This window comes from Rosa rugosa, chromosome 1, assembly GCF_958449725.1.
Source record: "Rosa rugosa chromosome 1, drRosRugo1.1, whole genome shotgun sequence".
NCBI lineage: Eukaryota > Viridiplantae > Streptophyta > Magnoliopsida > Rosales > Rosaceae > Rosa > Rosa rugosa.
In genome coordinates this window covers 69051438-69071528 of record NC_084820.1, presented here as the reverse complement: position 1 = coordinate 69071528, position 20091 = coordinate 69051438, and the positions used below count along the sequence as shown (strand labels likewise).

The 20091-nt window shown below is 39.0% G+C and overlaps 3 protein-coding genes, 1 long non-coding RNA gene and 1 pseudogene across 23 annotated transcripts; 4 read left to right on the top strand and 1 right to left on the bottom strand.

Moving 5' to 3' along the window:
• Positions 1–686: 686 nt before the first annotated feature.
• On the bottom strand, positions 687–20050 carry LOC133726455 (uncharacterized). 20 transcript variants are annotated; one of them, XR_009854828.1, is made up of 12 exons: positions 19918–20050; positions 19725–19834; positions 16489–16589; positions 16272–16325; positions 15182–15281; positions 14826–14934; positions 11095–11754; positions 10361–10459; positions 7576–7685; positions 4402–4501; positions 4203–4256; positions 3044–3673 (listed from the first exon to the last, which is right to left on the bottom strand). It is a non-coding gene; the product is annotated as an uncharacterized LOC133726455 (long non-coding RNA). The 20 variants fall into 20 exon arrangements; XR_009854829.1 differs by lacking the exons at positions 19725–19834; positions 19918–20050 and having other exon boundaries at positions 11095–11497; positions 11654–11754; positions 16489–16990; XR_009854830.1 differs by lacking the exons at positions 19725–19834; positions 19918–20050 and having other exon boundaries at positions 11444–11497; positions 11654–11754; positions 16489–16988.
• LOC133726449 (AAA-ATPase ASD, mitochondrial-like) lies at positions 5384–7399 on the top strand. The gene has a single exon (XM_062153996.1). It carries the CDS (start codon positions 5626–5628, stop codon positions 7237–7239), a length of 1614 nt encoding a protein of 537 aa, XP_062009980.1. The 5' UTR covers positions 5384–5625; the 3' UTR covers positions 7240–7399.
• Positions 7704–10354, top strand: LOC133726447 (AAA-ATPase ASD, mitochondrial-like; annotated as a pseudogene).
• Positions 12578–14580, top strand: LOC133726451 (AAA-ATPase ASD, mitochondrial-like). Its single transcript, XM_062153999.1, has one exon. The coding sequence runs from the start codon at positions 12811–12813 to the stop codon at positions 14419–14421; it is 1611 nt and encodes a 536-aa protein (XP_062009983.1). The 5' UTR covers positions 12578–12810; the 3' UTR covers positions 14422–14580.
• On the top strand, positions 17150–19482 carry LOC133726450 (AAA-ATPase ASD, mitochondrial-like). Its single transcript, XM_062153998.1, has one exon. The coding sequence runs from the start codon at positions 17710–17712 to the stop codon at positions 19318–19320; it is 1611 nt and encodes a 536-aa protein (XP_062009982.1). The 5' UTR covers positions 17150–17709; the 3' UTR covers positions 19321–19482.
• Positions 20051–20091: the final 41 nt, after the last annotated feature.

Sequence of the window (20091 nt, the reverse complement as noted above, 5' to 3'; positions counted from 1 at the left end):
TCTTCGATGTAAAACTCTCTAGCATAGGCAAACCCAATTGACCTAAGGATGACGGGGGGTGAGCCCGTTGTCATATGATTTGTGCTAGGAGTATAGCATACATAGCTTTTATGAGTGAATAATAGCACAACACGTGATCAGTGTGTTTGCGTGTCAACCAACATCATGAGATATTTAAACGTCCGCAAGTTGGTTGAATAGGTCCACAAATATCACCTTGGATTCTTTACAAGGATTCTTTGCAAGAATGGTATATTTTATTTAGTGTCATTTGCATAGGATGGTCTCGATCCTATCTTTGCTAAAGAGTAAGCTTTGCAAAACGAAGTAACTCTTTGGACCAATCTTTGGTTCGTACTTCTTTTCGTTTTTGAGGAATGGATGTTCGTGAAGTCTTTAATATACGGAACATCATATCACGACCTGGATATCCCAAACGGTCTTGCCAAAGCCTATATGTGTCAGAATCCCATAAGTCATCTCTTATGACATGGTTTGATTCAATGGCTCGAATAGTGGTTGCATACAACCCACTAGAGTGACACATAAGTTTCTCTAATACTCGTTTATGTCCGTAGTCATTAGAGGTAATGCAAAGGAATTCTTGTCCATTCTCACAATGTGTTTCCACATGAAAACTATTGGCTCTTTATATAAAGTTCAGAATTTAACACATGTCCATGACATTGAATAATAATGCGACACTTTATTAATAAGGAAAATAGCCAATGATTACATCAAAGTTTTCCAAAGTCTATTCCATAATAAAATCAAACTTTAGACAAATTGTAGTTACTCAATCCGTTTGGTAACTCCAATGAAATATGACCAGGAAAGTAGAGAGATGTTGGTGGAGCGAGGCTCGCTTAAGTACCCCGATCTCAATTACTTTCCTAGACATCATACTACATTGGATGCGCCACATGAGAAAGAGTTTTAATACAATTGTCATTTGACTAAGGCACATTTGCCATTCTTGGAAAATAGAAAGGACTATTCTAATCAAAGTCTGCGGCATCCTCGTGCTCTTTATCTGCAGCTTTGAAGTCCTCAGTGGTGAGAGTGATATCTTCACCATCTTCATCTTCAGCAAGATTTATATCTTCATCTTCAGCAAGATTTGTTTCTTGCTCTCTCAATTGCCTATACTCCTTGTAGCTTGCAGCTAGCTAGTTGGGTACTTGCATGGCATTGCTTGAACCAATGCTCAATTGATCCACATCGTTGTGGATATTGCCAAAGCGCTCTTCTAGCGCTACCCATAGGTCTCTTGCATCCTTGATCGACATGTACTCTAATCTGAGAGATTTATCCATGTGGCGTCGCATCAAGATAAGTGCTTGAGCATGCTTTGTGGGTGTTCGTTGGAACACAAGGCCCTGGTCAGGTGCCTGGATCGTGGGCAATATCCCACTCGCAGTGAGATGGTTCTCAACGTCGGTTACCCAGCCATGGTATTCCGAGCCTGTTGAGTCAAGCATTGGAAAGTCGAGTCTAGGTTCATTCGACATCCTGAGAAATAAGAAGAGAAGATATATTAGTTTCGGAGTTTAAACTTCCACGAAAACTAAAATAATAAGATTTCCGAGCTATGCTACCAAGAAATCAATTTCCAAGAATATTTGGATTAGACCAAAACAATGATGTTTGCGGACGCTCTTAGTCCGAACATTATGAACACTCTTAGTTTATTGATTACGAACGCTCTTAGTTCGTTTAGCGTGAATCCCCACGATTCCGCTTTTAGTTCAAAAATCGATGCTTGCGGACGCTCTTAGTCCGAATATTATGAACATTCTTAGTTCATTGATCACGAACGCTCTTAGTTCGTTTAGCGCGAATCTCCACAATTCCGCTTATTAAGTAATCGAACCCACGTTTAATATGGTCATAAATTGATGCTTGCGGACGCTCTTAGTCCGAATATTATGAACACTCTTAGTTCATAGATTACGAACGCTCTTAGTTCGTTTAGCGTGAATTTCTATAATTCCGCTTTTTAATTACAAGTCCCTGAAAAGAAGAGAAAAGGAATACAAATTCAAAAACAGGAACTTTTAATAAGAAATACCTTGAAATAGTATCGCCGGAAAATTTTTCCGGAAAAGGTTGTCGGAGGTGACTGAAAAGTCGCTGGAAAATTGTCCGAAAAGTCACCGGAAAGTGGCCGGAAAAGTGTCTGGAAAGTGGCCGGAAAAGTGTCCCGAAAGTCGCCGGAAAGTTGTCGGAAAAGTGTCAGGAAAGTCGCCGGAAAAGTGTCCGGAAAGTCGCCGGAAAAGTGTCCCGAAAGTCGCCGGAAAGTGGCCGGAAAAGTGTCCCGACAGATCGTCGACAGATGTGTCGACAGCAGCTCGGCAGGTCTTCGGCAGCAGCTCGGCAGCTGCTGCGCAGCTGTTCGGCAGCGGTTCAAAAACTTCCGGCGGCCGGTTCAGGTGGTTTCCGGCCGGTTCCGGCAATTCTGAGGCCGGTTCTGGGCTTCTTGGATCAATGGCTTTGATATGAGCTAGGGTTTGGAGGTTTTTTTGTAGGTTTGGAAAAATGACTTCGATTGCTTGATGAACTTCCTCTACTCTTGTCAATTTGGATTCTAAATCTAGAGCAATCTCGTGCTGATAACGTGTTTAAGGACAAGCATAAATTAACAGAGAGATAGAGAGAGTAATGTTGCAGAGAGAATGGAGATTCAAGTGTGTTTATTCATCTCATACAAGGAGGTATTTATAGGAATACAATTGAGGTGTGAGATGCTTAAAGAATGATACAACTTTGATGACAGCTCCATTTCTAGCTTTACATTGTGGCATTGTGGCTGTGATGATGGAGATAACCATGCTTGTTCCCCTTTGGCATAAAGCTTATCATATAAGTCACTATCAGGGCCGGTCCTGAGATTCTAACGGCCTGAGGCGAAGAATGAAAATGTGGCCTCCTATTGTGTGTGTGGGTGTATATATATATATTTTTTTTTTTTGTGTGCCAAATAACCGTATAAAATCATGTATTTTGAATAAAAGTAAATATGAAATCAATAACAATACAAAAGTACATGAATATTTATTCCTTGCATAAAATTCTGAATTACAAAACTAGTTAAACATAAATTTTTTTTTTGATGGCTGGAACTCAGTGGGAGGCTAGGCCATCACGCCTTTAAATTTACAAAGCATCACTGAAACCTTGCTCTGCTCGCATTTTTAGTTAGAGATTGAGTTAATGCTTCTTGTCGTTCCTTTTCTTTTCTCTTCTGAGCTCCAGACTTGTGTTTTCTAATGGGAGACATCTTAACAATAAATAATCGATCTTGTTTGATGTGGGAAATTTTCTATGCATACACAATCAATATATAGGGTTTAATTTGGGTTAGTTTTCCATAAAGAGAAGGAAAAGAATAGTTATTCATATGGAAGAAGGAAAGAAAAGTTTATAAGGAAAAAGAAAGGAAAAATAAAAAATAAAAAAGGAGGCTGGGCCACGGGTCCAAGTTTAAGGGATTGAATGAAAAAAAAAACTGAAAGGGAAGCTGCTGCCTGCTGGGCCCCACACTGCCACTCAATTCCCTTAATTGATTGAAAAAAATTCAAGAGAGAAATGGAGCAGAAGATGACTCGAACCTTGGTGGCTAAGGATAGAGTCTGACCTCTCTTCCGCTGGAGCAACACGCAACCACATGCTTCTGGCAACAAGCATTAATATATATATTATCTTTAACTTATATACAGAAATTCCAAACTCCAGAGGCCCCCGGGAGCCGGTGGCCTGAGGCGGCTGCCTCAGGCGGCAGCCCTCAGGGCCGGCCCTGGTCACTATACCCATCTTTACACTTAAGCACCTCTCTTTATACTCAAGTACATATCCTATACATGATATAGACATTTATACTATGACTCATATATACTACAATATGATTCATGTATACTACAACAAGATTTGAAATTTTAACTAGCACCTGATGTGCAGTTATTAAAACTGCCAAGGTACTAACAGTAGATCACAGAATGTAATCCAAAAGAGCGTGAGGAACAACTTGAACACCATTTAGTATTGAAAACTCAAAATCTCGTATCAGCACAATAATAGCAACGAATGAATCAACGAAAGATCTAAATTTTGCATTAACATTGAGGAATAGGAAACTAATTAAAGCTGCAACGTTAATTTAACCATGTAACTGAGAATGTAACTGATACCACCAGATAACTAACCTGAGCCATGCAATCTTTCATCATCAGCATCCATCAAATTCATCTCAGATGAATCTGGAGAAAAAATGCAGTTAAAAATCTATGTACTACATGCTTATTACTAGCTACTGCAAACAAGTTAAAGTTTTGTAACTGCCGTGTTCAAAAATTAGTGTGCATGCATCATAGCATCAGTACCATTACTTTCTTATGATCATACCGTACGAATGGAGGCAATAGCCAGCCAGACCCTAGTTGACCCGGAATCTTCTTAGTCATCACCTACACATTGCAAATTTGTATAATTGTGTGGCTACTTCCTGGAAAACGTACACAAGAAACCAAAAGCCAAGCAGCAAATTAGAATCTTTCTATCTTCACCTACGCTATGAGGTCACTCAGATGACTAGTGGGTGTTACATCATCGCGTCTCCAAAAATAAAGATATAAACCTTGTCATATTAGGGTCATGTAGATTGAAAACAAGTTGAGGCAGGGAATTCGAAAAAGACAGAGAAAAAAGCATAACAAGTTAAAATAGGGAATTCAAAATAATAGAAGTGGAAAAATAAGGGTGTTAAACATGAAGTTAACCCCTTAAACAAGTTGTTTATCATGCAAATTGTCGACTACAGGTCTATGTCACATAATTTCGACTAATAAGCTGTGCCGTCTGCAACTTTTGTTTCTCTATTTACAGATTCATCTCTCTTTGTTAAGAGTTAGTTGTCTAAAAAAATTTAAGGGTATACAAATCTTCTTCTGTAAATTTCATTATCAATGAAGTACAGTTCTCTCCAGATATTATATATTTAAAAATATATAAAATAAAATAAAAACAAAAATTATACGGCAGTTCAGCTAACCACAAGTCCACAAGTAACCTTCTTTCATTCACACATCTTATCTTCTCTCTTTGATTCACACCTCACATTTGCACTCCTATGACAATTCCCTGGGCCCTATGATTTAAGACCGACCCAGGGAAATATTAAATATTCATCAACACAAAAAAACAGAACCATAGCAAAGAATAATCTTTCCATGTTCACCATCTATATGATCAGTGGTAATAGTAATACAACAAAATACTAATTGAGGCAAATACGTTTGGTCATATTCTGCTACAGTCGCTAGTGCACCGGAATATTTGAAATTTTTTTTTGGTCATGTTAAGATCTATTTTCCATCACATATATCTCTCTTCTATGCAATTTCCAAACCAAGTCATGAGCGAGACTCATTTGTACGTCAAGCAAGGCAGACAGACACTTCTTTTAGTCAAATGAAGTGAACTATGGGTTAATAAAGAAAGTCTACTGGTCCTGCTGGTGGGGTTATTATAACTTAGTCACCAAGGAAAAGTCTCTTCTCCGCTATAATGCTATATATACCAGTAATTTGATTCTAAGCACAGAGAATCCAACCAACCATCCTCAAGATAATGATGATGATGATGGGAGAAATGTGGCCTCAGCTGGGCTCAGTGATTGCCAGTGCCATGTTTGCATATGCCATGTTTCAACAATACTTTCCTTATCAACTTCGAGGCCCTATCGAAAAATATACCCAGAAATTGTTCGGCTATGTGTACCCTTACATCCATATTTCCTTTGATGAGTATTCAGGCGAGTGGCGCACGCGCAGTGAACTCTTTACTACCATCCAAAGCTACCTCAGCACCAAGTCCTCTACAGAAGCGAAACGGCTGAAAGCTCAAGATGTCAAAGACAGCAAGTCTCTAGTCCTTGCCATGGATGATAATGAAGAGGTGACGGATGAGTTTCAAGGCATTAAGCTGTGGTGGGCTTCCAGGAAAAACGCGCCTATACAATCTTCATTCTCCTTCTATCCTCGGTCCGATGAGAAGAGACATTATAAGCTGACCTTCCACAGACGCCACCGCGATATAATCACGGGGTCTTATCTTGACCATGTAAGGAAACAAGGCAAGGCAATAGCAGTGAGCAACAGGCAAAGAAAGCTCTACATTAACAATCCAGCTGAGAATTGGTCTTATTACAAAGCAACTAAATGGAGCCCTGTAGTTTTTGAGCACCCTGCAACATTTGAGACCATGGCAATGGAGCCGAAAAAGAAAGAGGAAATTGTCAATGACCTCATCAAGTTCAGCAAGGGGAAAGACTACTATGCGAAAATAGGGAAGGCTTGGAAGCGGGGTTATCTTCTGTATGGGCCACCAGGCACTGGTAAGTCCACCATGATTGCTGCCATGTCTAACCTCATGAACTATGATGTTTATGATCTTGAGCTGACCACGGTGAAGAACAACACTGAGCTGAGGAAGTTGCTGATTGAGACTCCAAACAGGGCTATTATTGTGATTGAGGACATTGATTGCTCGCTTGATCTCACGGGGCAACGAAAGAAGAAGAAGGAGAAGGATGATGAAGATAAAGAGGAAAAGGATCCGATTAAAAAAATGAGGGGAGGAGAAGAAAGGAAACCAAGTGAGGTTACGTTATCCGGGCTATTGAACTTCATTGATGGTATTTGGTCAGCTTGTGGAGGTGAAAGAATCATTGTGTTTACCACTAATTTTGTGGACAAACTTGATCCTGCTCTCATAAGAAGAGGAAGGATGGACAAGCATATTGAATTGTCCTACTGTTGCTATGAAGCATTCAAAGTGCTTGCAAGGAACTATTTGGATCTGGAGTCGCATGAACTGTTTGGTACCATTGAACGGTTGTTGGGGGAGACCAACATGACTCCAGCTGATGTGGCAGAGAATTTGATGCCCAAATCTGATATAGACGGTGCTGATTCTTGTTTGAAGGCCTTGATTGAAGCTCTCGAGACTGCAAAGGAGGAGGCAAGAGTGAAGGCTGAGGAAGAAGTGAAGCTGAAGGCAGAGGAAGAAGCCAAACTGAAGGCAGAGAAAGAAGCAAAATTGAAGGAAGAGGAAGAAGCAAAATTGAAGCCAGAGAAAGAAGAGAAGGAAAAGGTCGAGTCTGCTAAAGAAGTGGTGAAATGTAAATTATGTAATGGAACATCAGCCAAACAAGATGGGAAAGAAAATGGAGTCATACATTGAAGATGTGGAAAGAGACTCAAATAATCTGGAATTCTGCATAACTAGAAGTCTAGAACTGGTAGTTACAGTAGTGTGCAATAAGAAGTTTTTACATTTTGCTTAGCAATTAATGATCATTTTTATAAGTTTTAATGAAATAAAAAGTTCACGTTTCACGGAACCACTGTAATGCCAATTGGAACAAGTTCATATATAAGGAATGATTAAATTAGGAATCAGAAGAAATAAAGCAAGTTGCAGCCAGGGCCATATTGCTATTTAACTAGCAGTAGCAGGGTTTAAATCCACAAGCCTATGTTTTAAAGATTGGGAAATCTCTACAGCTAGAGAGCTTACTATGAATGAGTGAATGACCCCCAGGACTTCTTCAGAAAAGCTGTCACCTTCACCGGTTCACAGTCAATCTCCATCTATATATCCATTTTGTTTTGGTGTATAATCTCATCCTGCAGCCAATGAGGAAAACGTATTACTAAAATAATTATCCTTTCTCAATCAGAATAAGTGAAAATTGACATAATTACATTATCTTGCAGTAACTTCATGATCAATACATGCAACGTTGCAACCCTATACAGTCATTTGATAAGGGTGGAAAGATATCTTTTAAGCAAGGAGAAGATGAAGTCTTGAAGGAAACCATGCACAGTTGAAGGAAAGATTATGACATCATTGGTATGTGATGTCAGGGTACTAATAAATTGGGTTTACAGTCGAGAATTTCTGAGTGGTTTGCAGTGGTTTACTAATCCATTTTGAAAGCAAATTCTTGGCCGGCCTTGAGCAAGGAGACAATGAGCAAAGAGACACATCCACCAGTTTTTTTTTGGTTAAAACGGGGACTGGAAAGAGAAGACTCTCCAACCCCAATTTCTCTCAAGAAAGAGAAAAAAAGTTACAATGCATAATGTATTCACACAGACACATCATACACCGACCCACTCTCACCCTTCTTCGATCATTTATAGTTTTATACTAATATAACCTTCACTTAAACATAAACAAAATGCAACATACCCCATTCTGAACAAAACACAGAGGCAAAGCCCAAGCATGTATGCTTAATGAAGTCCTTATTGAGTTTGTATTAGAAAGGCCCCCAAACTCTATATATAAGTATTTTGATTCTTGTAAAAGCAAACCAACTATGCTCAAGAGGATGATGAGAAGAGAAATGTGGTTGTGGCCTCTACTGGGCTCACTGCTGGCAGGTATGATGTTTGCTTATGCCATGTTTCACCGATACTTTCCTTATCAACTTCAGAGCCATATTCAAAGATATACATTAAAATGGTTTGGGTGTGTGTACCCTTACATCCAAATTTCCTTTGATGAATATGCCGGCGAGTTGCACTAGCGCAGTGAAGTGTTCACTGCCATCCAAAGCTACCTCAGCACCAAAGTCATCTACAGAAGCAAAACGGCTCAAAGCAAAAGAAGTCAAGGGTAGCAAGTCTCTAGTCCTTGTCATGGATGACAATGAAGAGGTAACTGATGAATTCCAAGGCATTAAGCTCTGGTGGGCTTCCAGGAAAAGCGCACCTAGCCAATCTTCATCATTTCCTTTCTATCCTCAGTCTGATGAGAAGAGACGTTATAAGCTCACATTCCATAGACGCCACAGGGACATAATCACAGGGTCTTATCTTGACCATGTGAGAAAAGAAGGGAAGGCAATAGCAGTGAGTCACAGGCAAACGAAGCTTTACATTAACAATCCTGCTTCTGGATACAAAACGAGGAAATGGAGCTCTGTAGCCTTTGATCACCCTGCAACATTTGAGAGCATAGCAATGGAGCCAAAAAAGAAAGAGGAAATCATCAATGACCTCATGCAGTTCAGCAACGGGAAGGAGTACTACGCTAAAATTGGGAAACCTTGGAAGCGGGGTTATCTTCTGTATGGGCCACCAGGCACCGGTAAGTCCACCATGATTGCTGCCATGTCTAACCTCATGAAAAATGATCTTGAGCTGACGACAATGAAGAGCAACACTGATCTGAGGAAGTTGCTGATTGACACGCCAAGTAAGGCTATTATTGTGATTGAGGACATTGATTGCTCACTTGATCTTACGGGCCAACGAAAGAAGAAGAAGAAGAAGGAGAAAGATGAAGAAGATAAAGGAAAAAAGGATCCAACTTGTAAAATGAGGGAAGGAGAAGAAAGCAAAGCAAGCCAGGTTACTTTGTCTGGGCTATTGAACTTCATTGATGGTATTTGGTCAGCTTGCGGAGGTGAAAGAATCATTGTGTTTACCACTAATTATGTGGAGAAACTTGATCCTGCCCTGATAAGGAGAGGAAGGATGGACAAGCATATCAAATTGTCTTATTGTTGCTATGAAGCATTCAAAGTGCTTGCAAGGAACTACTTGAATTTAGATACACATGAATTGTTCGGAAGCATTGAACCTTTGTTGGGGGAGACCAACTGACTCCAGCTGATGTGGCAGAGAATTTCATGCCTAAATCTAATGTAGATGATGCCATTTCTTGTTTGAAGAAATTGATTGAAGCTCTAGAGATTGCGAAGGAGGAGGCAAGAGTGAAGGCTGAGGAAGAAGCAAGCAAGAAGAAGGCAGTTAAAGATGCAAAATTGAAGGCAGACGAAGAAGCAAAATTGAAGGCAGAGAAAGCAGGGAAGAAAACAGAGGAGTCTGCTAAAGATGAAGAGAAATGTATCGGAACATCAGCTAAACAAGATGCTAAAGAAAATGGAGTTATTGAAAATGAGGAAAAGAGTTGAATTTTCTGCATAACTAAAACCTCCTGTTCCATTATCCATCCTGATCACTGTGTCTTTTTCCAATGTTTAATAAGAATCATGTAATGGAGTTGTTAAACATTTTTCATAGCAATGATCATTTTTATGTTTTTGTTTCTCTGGTTAAAATTTTATGTTGCATGGATTCACTCTAGGTCTCTAGTGCCAGTAAAAATTGAAAAACTTTTATATGAAATGCAGAGGTAGAATGCAAAAGCTTCATAGTTCAAGCAACTTTTAACCCTATATGGCTAGTTAGATAGGAAATTAAGTCCACAAAGCAAGCTACAGGGTTTAGTATTATTAGAGCCTATGATTTCAGAATGGGGAATCTCTAGAGGCTAGAGAGCTTACCATGAATGACCAAAGGATCGGGAAACCCAAGTTCACTTTCAATTATTCAATCTCCATCTATCCCTCTCTTAATGTTTTGGCGAATTATCTCCATCTGTCCTGCAGCCAATGAGCAAAAGTACTATTATTGCTGCTAGCTCAAATTAAGGACAAATTAGCTTGGCAGTAATTCACTTTTTTAATAAACGCATGCACACCAGTATGATCATCACATGCATTTATAATTAGTTAAATGCAGTCATAGTGATAAGGGTGGGATGTTAATAAACTGAGTAATCCACGTTATTGCTAATTCCCACTTTATAGTCTGGTGAAAATCTGGAAAACACATGTTCCCATATTGTATTGGATTCCCTAAGACCATAGAAGAGTGGTTCCTCCACAGATTCTGTATCATTCAGTAAGGAGAAGAGTTCAAGAAAGAATGTGCATGATGTTGAAATGAAAGATCATGACATCATTAGGATATGATGTCATGGTACTAATAATTTTCAATACGTTTCCAGGGAGTTTCCTAGTTGTTTACAGTTGGTTTACTTGACCCAATTTGTAACCATGCCAAAGTAGTCCACACAGCCTTTGCCGACCCTAAAGCATGGAGACAAATCCACCAGTCAATTCTACACCAGAATGCTTATTGTATTGAAACAAAAACAACCCACAACGACTCACTCTCCCTTTTTCCTACAAAACAATATAACCTTCACCTAAACATTCACAAAATTGCAACACACCCCATTCTGAACAAAAACACGCAAGCACTGACAACTCAAAGTTGAAGCTCCAGCAGACATGTTTGCTCATCTAGGTTCCGCAATAGGTGCCTTGGTGTGCAGTTATTAAAACTGCCAAGGTACTAACAGTAGATCTCAGAATGTAATCCAAAAGAGAGTGAGGAACAACTTGAACACCATTTGGTATTGAATAACTCAAAATCGCGTATCAGCAGAATAATAGCAATGAATGCATCAACGAAAGGATCTAAATTTTGCATTAACATTGAGGAATAGGAAACTAATTAAAGCTGCAACGTTAATTTAACCATGTAACTGAGAATGTAACTGATACCACCAGAGAACTAACCTGAGCAATGCAATCTTTCATCATCAGCATCCATCAAATTCATCTCAGATGAGTCTGGAGCAAAAATGAAGTTAAATATCTATGTACTACATGCTTATTACTAGCTACTATAAACAAGTTAAAGTTTTTTAACTGCCGTGTTCAAAAATTAGTGTGCACGCATCTGAGCATCAGAATCATTACTTTCTTCAGTTATATTTATGATCATACCGTACGTACGGAGGCAATAGCCAGCCAGACCCTAGTTGACCAGGAATCTTCTTAGTCATCGTCTACAGATTGCGAACGTTGTATAATTGTGTGGCTCCTTCCTGGAAAACGTACACAAGAAACCAAAAGCCATGCAGCAAATTAGAATCTTTCTATCTTCACCTGTGCTATGAGATCACTCAGATGATTAGTGGGTATGACATCATCGCGTCTCCGAAAATAAAGAGAAAAATCTTGTCATATTAGGGTCACATGGATTGAAAACTAAGAATGAAGTGATGTCGAAAAAGACACACAGAGAGAGAACCAAAACAAGTTAAGGCAGGGAAAAAAGAAAGTGGAAAAATGAGGGAGTTGATCATGAAGTTAAACCCCTTGAACATGTTGTTTATCATACAGCAAGTTATTATCAACTACATGTCTATTTCAAACAAGCTGTGCCGTGTGCAACTTTTGTTTCTCTATTATCATAATCATCTTTCTTTGTTAACAGCAAGTTGTCTTAAAAAATTTAAGGGTATACAAATCTTCTGTAATTTTCATTATCAATCAATACAATTCTGTCCAGATAAAAACAAGAATTATATGGTAATTTCGCTGACCACAAATACCTTCTTTCATTCACACATCTTATCTTCTCTCTTTGATTCACACCTCACATTTGCACTTCTATGACACAGTTCTATGACTTGAGATGGACCCAGGAAATATTAAATACTCATCAACACAAAAAAACAGAACCATAGCAAAGTAGAATCTTTCCATGTTCACCTTCTATATATCAGTGGTAATACAACAAAATACTAATTGAGGCAAATACGTTACTCATATTCTGCTACAGTTCAGTGATGCACCGAAGTATTAAAATTCCGGGTCATATAAAGATCATGGTTCGCTCGATTTCAAATGAATCACATAATTCCATCACATGTTTTAATGGTCTTTCTCTTCTACGCAATTTTGCAATTTCCATACCAAGTCATGAGAGTGACTCATTTGTCAAGCATGGCAGGCTTAGTCAAATGACCTATGGACTAATTAAGAAACACTATGGTGGGGTTATTATAACTTAGTCACCAAGAAAAAGAGCCTCTTCTCCATTATATATACCAGTATCTTGATTCTAAGCACAGAGAATCCAACCAACTATCCTCAAGATGATGATGATGGGAGAAATGTGGCCTCAGCTGGGCTCAGTGATTGCCAGTGCCATGTTTGCATATGCCATGTTTCAACAATACTTTCCTTATCAACTTCGAGGGCCGATCGAAAAATATACCCAGAAATTGTTCGGCTATGTGTACCCTTACATCCAAATTTCCTTTGATGAATATACCGGCGAGTGGTACAAGCGCAGTGAACTCTTTGCAACCATCAAAAGCTACCTCAGCACCAAGTCCTCGACAGAAGCGAAACGGCTGAAAGCTCAAGATGTCAAAGACAGCAAGTCTCTAGTCCTTGCCATGGATGATAATGAAGAGGTGACAGATGAGTTTCAAGGCATTAAGCTGTGGTGGGCTTCCAGGAAAAACGTGCCTAATAAATCTTCATTCTCCTTCTATCCTCAGTCTGATGAGAAGAGACATTATAAGCTGACCTTCCACAGACGCCACCGCGATATAATCATGGGGTCTTATCTAGACCATGTGAGAAAACAAGGCAAGGCAATAGCAGTGAGCAACAAGCAAAGAAAGCTCTACATTAACAATTCAGCTCAGAATTGGTCTCGTTACAAAGCAACTACATGGAGCCCTGTAGTCTTTGAGCACCCTGCAACATTTGAGACCATAGCAATGGAGCCGAAAAAGAAAGAGGAAATCGTCAATGACCTCATCAAGTTCAGCAAGGGAAAAGACTACTATGCGAAAATAGGGAAGGCTTGGAAGCGGGGTTATCTCCTGTATGGGCCACCAGGCACTGGCAAGTCCACTATGATTGCTGCCATGTCTAACCTCATGAACTATGATGTTTATGATCTTGAACTGACCACGGTGAAGAACAACACTGAGCTGAGGAAGTTGCTGATTGACATCCCAAACAAGGCTATTATTGTGATTGAGGACATTGATTGCTCGCTTGATCTCACAGGGCAACGAAAGAAGAAGAAGGAGAAGGATGATGAAGATAAAGAAGAAAATGATCCGATTAAAAAAATGAGGGGAGGAGAAGAAAACAAACCAAGTGAGGTTACTTTATCCGGGCTATTGAACTTCATTGATGGTATTTGGTCAGCTTGTGGAGGTGAAAGAATCATTGTGTTTACCACTAATTATGTGGACAAACTTGATCCTGCTCTCATAAGAAGAGGAAGGATGGACAAGCATATTGAATTGTCCTACTGTTGCTATGAAGCATTCAAAGTGCTTGCAAGGAACTATTTGGATCTGGAGTCGCATGAACTGTTTGGTACCATAGAACGGTTGTTGGGGGAGACCAACATGACTCCAGCTGATGTGGCAGAGAATTTGATGCCCAAATCTGATATAGAGGGTGCTGATTCTTGTTTGAAGGCCTTGATTGAAGCTCTCGAGACTGCAAAGGAGGAGGCAAGAATGAAGGCTGAGGAAGAAGTGAAACTGAAGGCAGAGGAAGAAGCCAAACTGAAGGCAGAGAAAGAAGCAACATTGAAGGAAGAGGAAGAAGCGAAATTGAGGCCAGAGAAAGAAGAGAAGGAAAAGGTCGAGTCTGCGAAAGAAGAAGTGAAATGTAAATTATGTAATGGAACATCAGCCAAACAAGATGGGAAAGAAAATGGAGTCATCCATTGAAGATGTGGAAAGAGACTCAAATAATCTGGAATTCTGCATAACTAGAAGTCTAGAACTGGTAGTTACAGTAGTGTGCAATAAGAAGTTTTTACATTTTGCTTAGCAATTAATGATCATTTTTATGAGTTTAAATGAATAAAAAGTTCATGTTTCATGGAACCACTGTAATGCCAATTGAAACCGAAAAATCATTTATAATCTTACTATGCAAAGCTGAAGTAACAGTGCAAAAGCTTCATAGTTCAACAACTCAACCATATATATGGAATGATTAAATTGGGAATCTGAAGAAATAAAGCAAGTTGCAGCCAGGGCCATATTGCTATTTAACTAACAGTAGCAGGGTTTAAATCCCCAAGCCTATGTTTTCAAGATTGGGAAATCTCTAGAGCTAGAGAGCTTACCATGAATGAGTGAATGACCCCAGGACTTCTTTAGAAAAGCTGTCACCTTCACCGGTTCACAGTCAATCTCCATCTATATATCCATTTTGTTTTGGTGTATAATCTCATCCTGCAGCCAATGAGGAAAACGTATTACTAAAATGATTATACTTCTCACATTACATATTGCTATTTAAAATGAAAAACTTTTATATGAAATGCAGAGGTAGAATGCAAAAGCTTCATAGTTCAAGCAACTTTTAACCCTATATGACTAGTTAGATAGGAAATTAAGTCCTCAAAGCAAGCTACAGGGTTTAGTATTATTAGAGCCTATGATTTCAGAATGGGGAATCTCTAGAGGCTAGAGAGCTTACCATGAATGACCACAAGGATCGGGAAACCCAAGTTCACTTTCAATTATTCAATCTCCATCTATCCCTCTATTTATGTTTTGGTGAATTATCTCCATCTGTCCTACAGCCAATGAGCAAAAGTACAATTATTGCTGCTAGCTCAAATTAAGGACAAATTAGCTTGGCAGTAATTCACTTTTTTAATAAACGCATGCACACCAGTATGATCATCACAGGCATTTATAATTAGTTAAATGCAGTCATAGTGATAATGGTGGGATGTCTATTAAGCAAAACTGAGCAATCCACGTTATTGCTAATTCCCAATTTATAGTCTGGTGAAAATCTGGAAAACACATGTTCCCATATTGTATTGGATTCCCTGAGACCATAGAAGAGTGGTTCCTCCACAGATTCTGTATCATTCAGTAAGGAGAAGAGTTCAAGAAAGAATGTGCATGATGTTGAAATGAAAGATCATGACATCATTAGGATATGATGTCATGGTACTAATAATTTTCAAAACATTTCCAGGGAGTTTCCTAGTTGTTTACAGTTGGTTTACTTGACCCAATTTGTAACCATGCCAAAGTAGTCCACACAGCCTTTGCCGACCCTAAAGCATGGAGACAAATCCAACAGTCAAATCTACACCAGAATGCTTATTGTATTGAAACAAAAACAACCCACAACGACTCACTCTCCCTTTTTCCTACAAAACAATATAACCTTCACCTAAACATTCACAAAATTGCAACACACCCCATTCTGAACAAAAACACGCAAGCACTGACAACTCAAAGTTGAAGCTCCAGCAGACATGTTTGCTCATCTAGGTTCCGCAATAGGTGCCTTGGTGTGCAGTTATTAAAACTGCCAAGGTACTAACAGTAGATCTCAGAATGTAATCCAAAAGAGAGTGAGGAACAACTTGAACACCATTTGGTATTGAATAACTCAAAATCGCGTATCAGCAGAATAATAGCAATGAATGCATCAACGAAAGGATCTAAATTTTGCATTAACATTGAGGAATAGGAAACTAATTAAAGCTGCAACGTTAATTTAACCATGTAACTGAGAATGTAACTGATACCACCAGAGAACTAACCTGAGCAATGCAATCTTTCATCATCAGCATCCATCAAATTCATCTCAGATGAGTCTGGACTCGGGAACAAAAATGAAGTTAACTATCTATGTACTACATGCTTATTACTAGCTACTGCAAACAATTTAAAAGTTTTTAACTGCCGTGTTAAAAAATTAGTGTGCATGCATCTTAGCATCAGAATCATTACTTTCTTCAGTTATATTTATGATCATACCGTACGTACGGAGGCAATAGCCAGCTAGACCCTAGTTGACCCGGAATCTTCTTAGTCATCGTCTACACATTGCAAAAGTTGTATAGTTGTGTGGCTCCTTCCTGGAAAACGTACACAAGAAACCAAACGCCAAGCAGCAAATTAGAATCTTTCTATCTTCACCTACGCTATGAGATCACTCAGATGATTAGTGGGTATTACATCATCACGTCTCCGAAAATAAAAAGAAAAACCTTTTCATATTAGGGTCACATGGATTGAAAACTAAGGATGAAGTGATGTCAAAAAAGCCAGAGAGAGAGAGAGAAGCAAAACAAGTTAAAGGCAGGGAAAGAAGAGAAGTGGAAAAATGAGGGTATTGAACATGAAGATAACCCCTTGAACAAGTTGTTTATCATACAATAAGTTACTGTCAACTACATGTCTATTTCAAACAAGCTGTGCCGTGTGCAACTTTTGTTTCTCTATTATCAGAATCATCTTTCTTTGTTCACAGCAAGTTGTCTTAAAAAATTTAAGGGTATACAAATCTTCTGTAATTTTCACTATCAATCAATACAATTCTCTCCAGATAAATTATTTTTTTTAAATAAAAAATAAAATAAAAACAAGAATTATATGGTAATTTAGCTGACCACAAATACCTTCTTTCATTCACACATCTTATCTTCTCTCTTTGATTCACACCTCACATTTGCACTTCCATGACAGAGAGCTCTATGACTTGAGATGGACCCAGGAAATATTAAATACTCATCAATAGAAAAAAAACAGAACCATAGCCAAGTAGAATATTTCCATGTTCACCTTCTATGTGATCAGTGGTAATACAACAAAATACTAATTGAGGCAAATACGTTACTCATATTCTGCTACAGTTCAATAGTGCACTGAAGTATTAAAATTCCGGGTCATATTAAGATCATGGTTCGCATGATTTCAAGTGAATAACATAATTCCATCACATGTTTTACTGGTCTTTCTCTTCTATGGAATTTCCATACCAAGTCATGAGAGTGACTCAAGCAAGGCAGGCTTAACATTGAGATCTGTCAAGGACATACACTTTCCTTCTGGTTTCTTACTAAGACGTATGGATTAATTAAGAAAAACTATGGTGGGGTAATTATAACTTGGTCACCAAGAAAAAGAGCCTCTTCTCCATTATATATACCAGTATCTTGACTCTAAGCACAGAGAATCCAACCAACCATCCTCAAGATGATGATGATGGGAGAAATGTGGCCTCAGCTGGGCTCAGTGATTGCCAGTGCCATGTTTGCATATGCCATGTTTCAACAATACTTTCCTTATCAACTTCGAGGCCCTATTGAAAAATATACCCAGAAATTGTTTGGCTATGTGTACCCTTACATCCAAATTTCCTTTGATGAATATACCGGCGAGTGGTACAAGCGCAGTGAACTCTTTGCTACCATCCAAAGCTACCTCAGCACCAAGTCCTCTACAGAAGCGAAACGGCTGAAAGCTCAAGATGTCAAAGACAGCAAGTCTCTAGTCCTTGCCATGGATGATAATGAAGAGGTGACGGATGAGTTTCAAGGCATTAAGCTGTGGTGGGCTTCCAGGAAAAACCCGCCTAAACAATCTTCATTCTCCTTCTATCCTCAGTCTGATGAGAAGAGACATTATAAGCTGACCTTCCACAGACGCCACCGCGATATAATCATGGGGTCTTATCTTGACCATGTCAGGAAACAAGGTAAGGCAATAGCAGTGAGCAACAGGCAAAGAAAGCTCTACATTAACAATCCTGCTCAGAATTGGTCTGGATACAAAGCAACTAAATGGAGCCCTGTAGTCTTTGAGCACCCTGCAACATTTGAGACCATAGCAATGGAGCCGAAAAAGAAAGAGGAAATCGTCAATGACCTCATCAAGTTCAGCAAGGGAAAAGACTACTATGCAAAAATAGGGAAGGCTTGGAAGCGCGGTTATCTACTGTATGGGCCACCAGGCACTGGTAAGTCCACCATGATTGCTGCCATGTCTAACCTCATGAACTATGATGTTTATGATCTTGAACTGACCACGGTGAAGAACAACACTGAGCTGAGGAAGCTGCTGATTGACACTCCAAACAAGGCTATTATTGTGATTGAGGACATTGATTGCTCGCTTGATCTCACGGGGCAACGAAAGAAGAAGAAGGAGAAGGATGATGAAGATAAAGAAGAAAATGATCCGATTAAGAAAATGAGAGGAGGAGAAGAAAGCAAACCAAGTGAGGTTACGTTATCCGGGCTATTGAACTTCATTGATGGTATTTGGTCAGCTTGTGGAGGTGAAAGAATCATTGTGTTCACCACTAATTATGTGGACAAACTTGATCCTGCCCTCATAAGAAGAGGAAGGATGGACAAGCATATTGAATTGTCCTACTGTTGCTATGAAGCATTCAAAGTGCTTGCAAGGAACTATTTGGATCTGGAGTCACATGAACTGTTTGGTACCATTGAACGGTTATTGGGGGAGACCAACATGACTCCAGCTGATGTGGCAGAGAATTTGATGCCCAAATCTGATATAGAGGATGCTGAATCTTGTTTGAAGGCCTTGATTGAAGCTCTCAAGACGGCAAAGGAGGAGGCAAGAGTGAAGGCTGAGGAAGAAGTGAAACTGAAGGCAGAGGAAGAAGCCAAACTGAAGGCAGAGGAAGAAGCAAAATTGAAGGAAGAGGAAGAAGCAAAATTGAAGGCAGAGAAAGAAGAGAAGGAAAAGGTCGAGTCTGCTATAGAAGAAGTGAAGTGTAAATTATGTAATGGAACATCAGCCAAACAAGATGGGAAAGAAAATGAAGACATCCATTGAAGATGTGGAAAGAGACTCAAATAATCTGGAATTCTGCTTAACTAGAACTGGTGGTTAAAGTAGTGTGCAATAAGAATTATTTAGAAGTTTTTACATTTCGCTTAGCAATTAATGATCATTTTTATGAGTTTTAATGAAATAAAAAATTCATGTTTCACGAAACCACTGTAATGCCATGAAACCGAAAAATTATTTATAATCTTACTATGCAAAGCTGAAGTAACAGTGCAAAAGCTTCATAGTTCAACAACAACCAATATATATGGAATGATTAAATTGGGAATCTGAAGAAATAAAGCAAGTTGCAGCCAGGGCCATATTACTGTTTAACTAGCAGTAGCAGGATTTAAATCCACAAGCCTATCTTTTCAAGATTGGGAAATCTCTAGAGCTAGAGAGCTTACCATGAATGAGTGAATGACCCCCAGGACTTCTTTAGAAAAGCTGTCACCTTCACTGGTTCACAGTCAATCTCCATCTATATATCCATTTTATTTTGGTCTATAATCACATCCTGTAGCCAATGAGGAAAACATATCACTAAAATGATTATACTTTCTCAATCAGAATAAGTAAAAATTGACATAATTATATTACGTTATCTTGCAGTAACTTCATGATCATCACATGCAAAATTGCAACCATAGACAGTCATTTGATAAGGGTGGAAAGATATCTTTTAAGCAAGGAGAAGATGAAGTCTTGAAGGAATGTGAATGATGCATGTTGAAGGAAATATTATGACATCATTGGTATATGATGTCAGGGTAC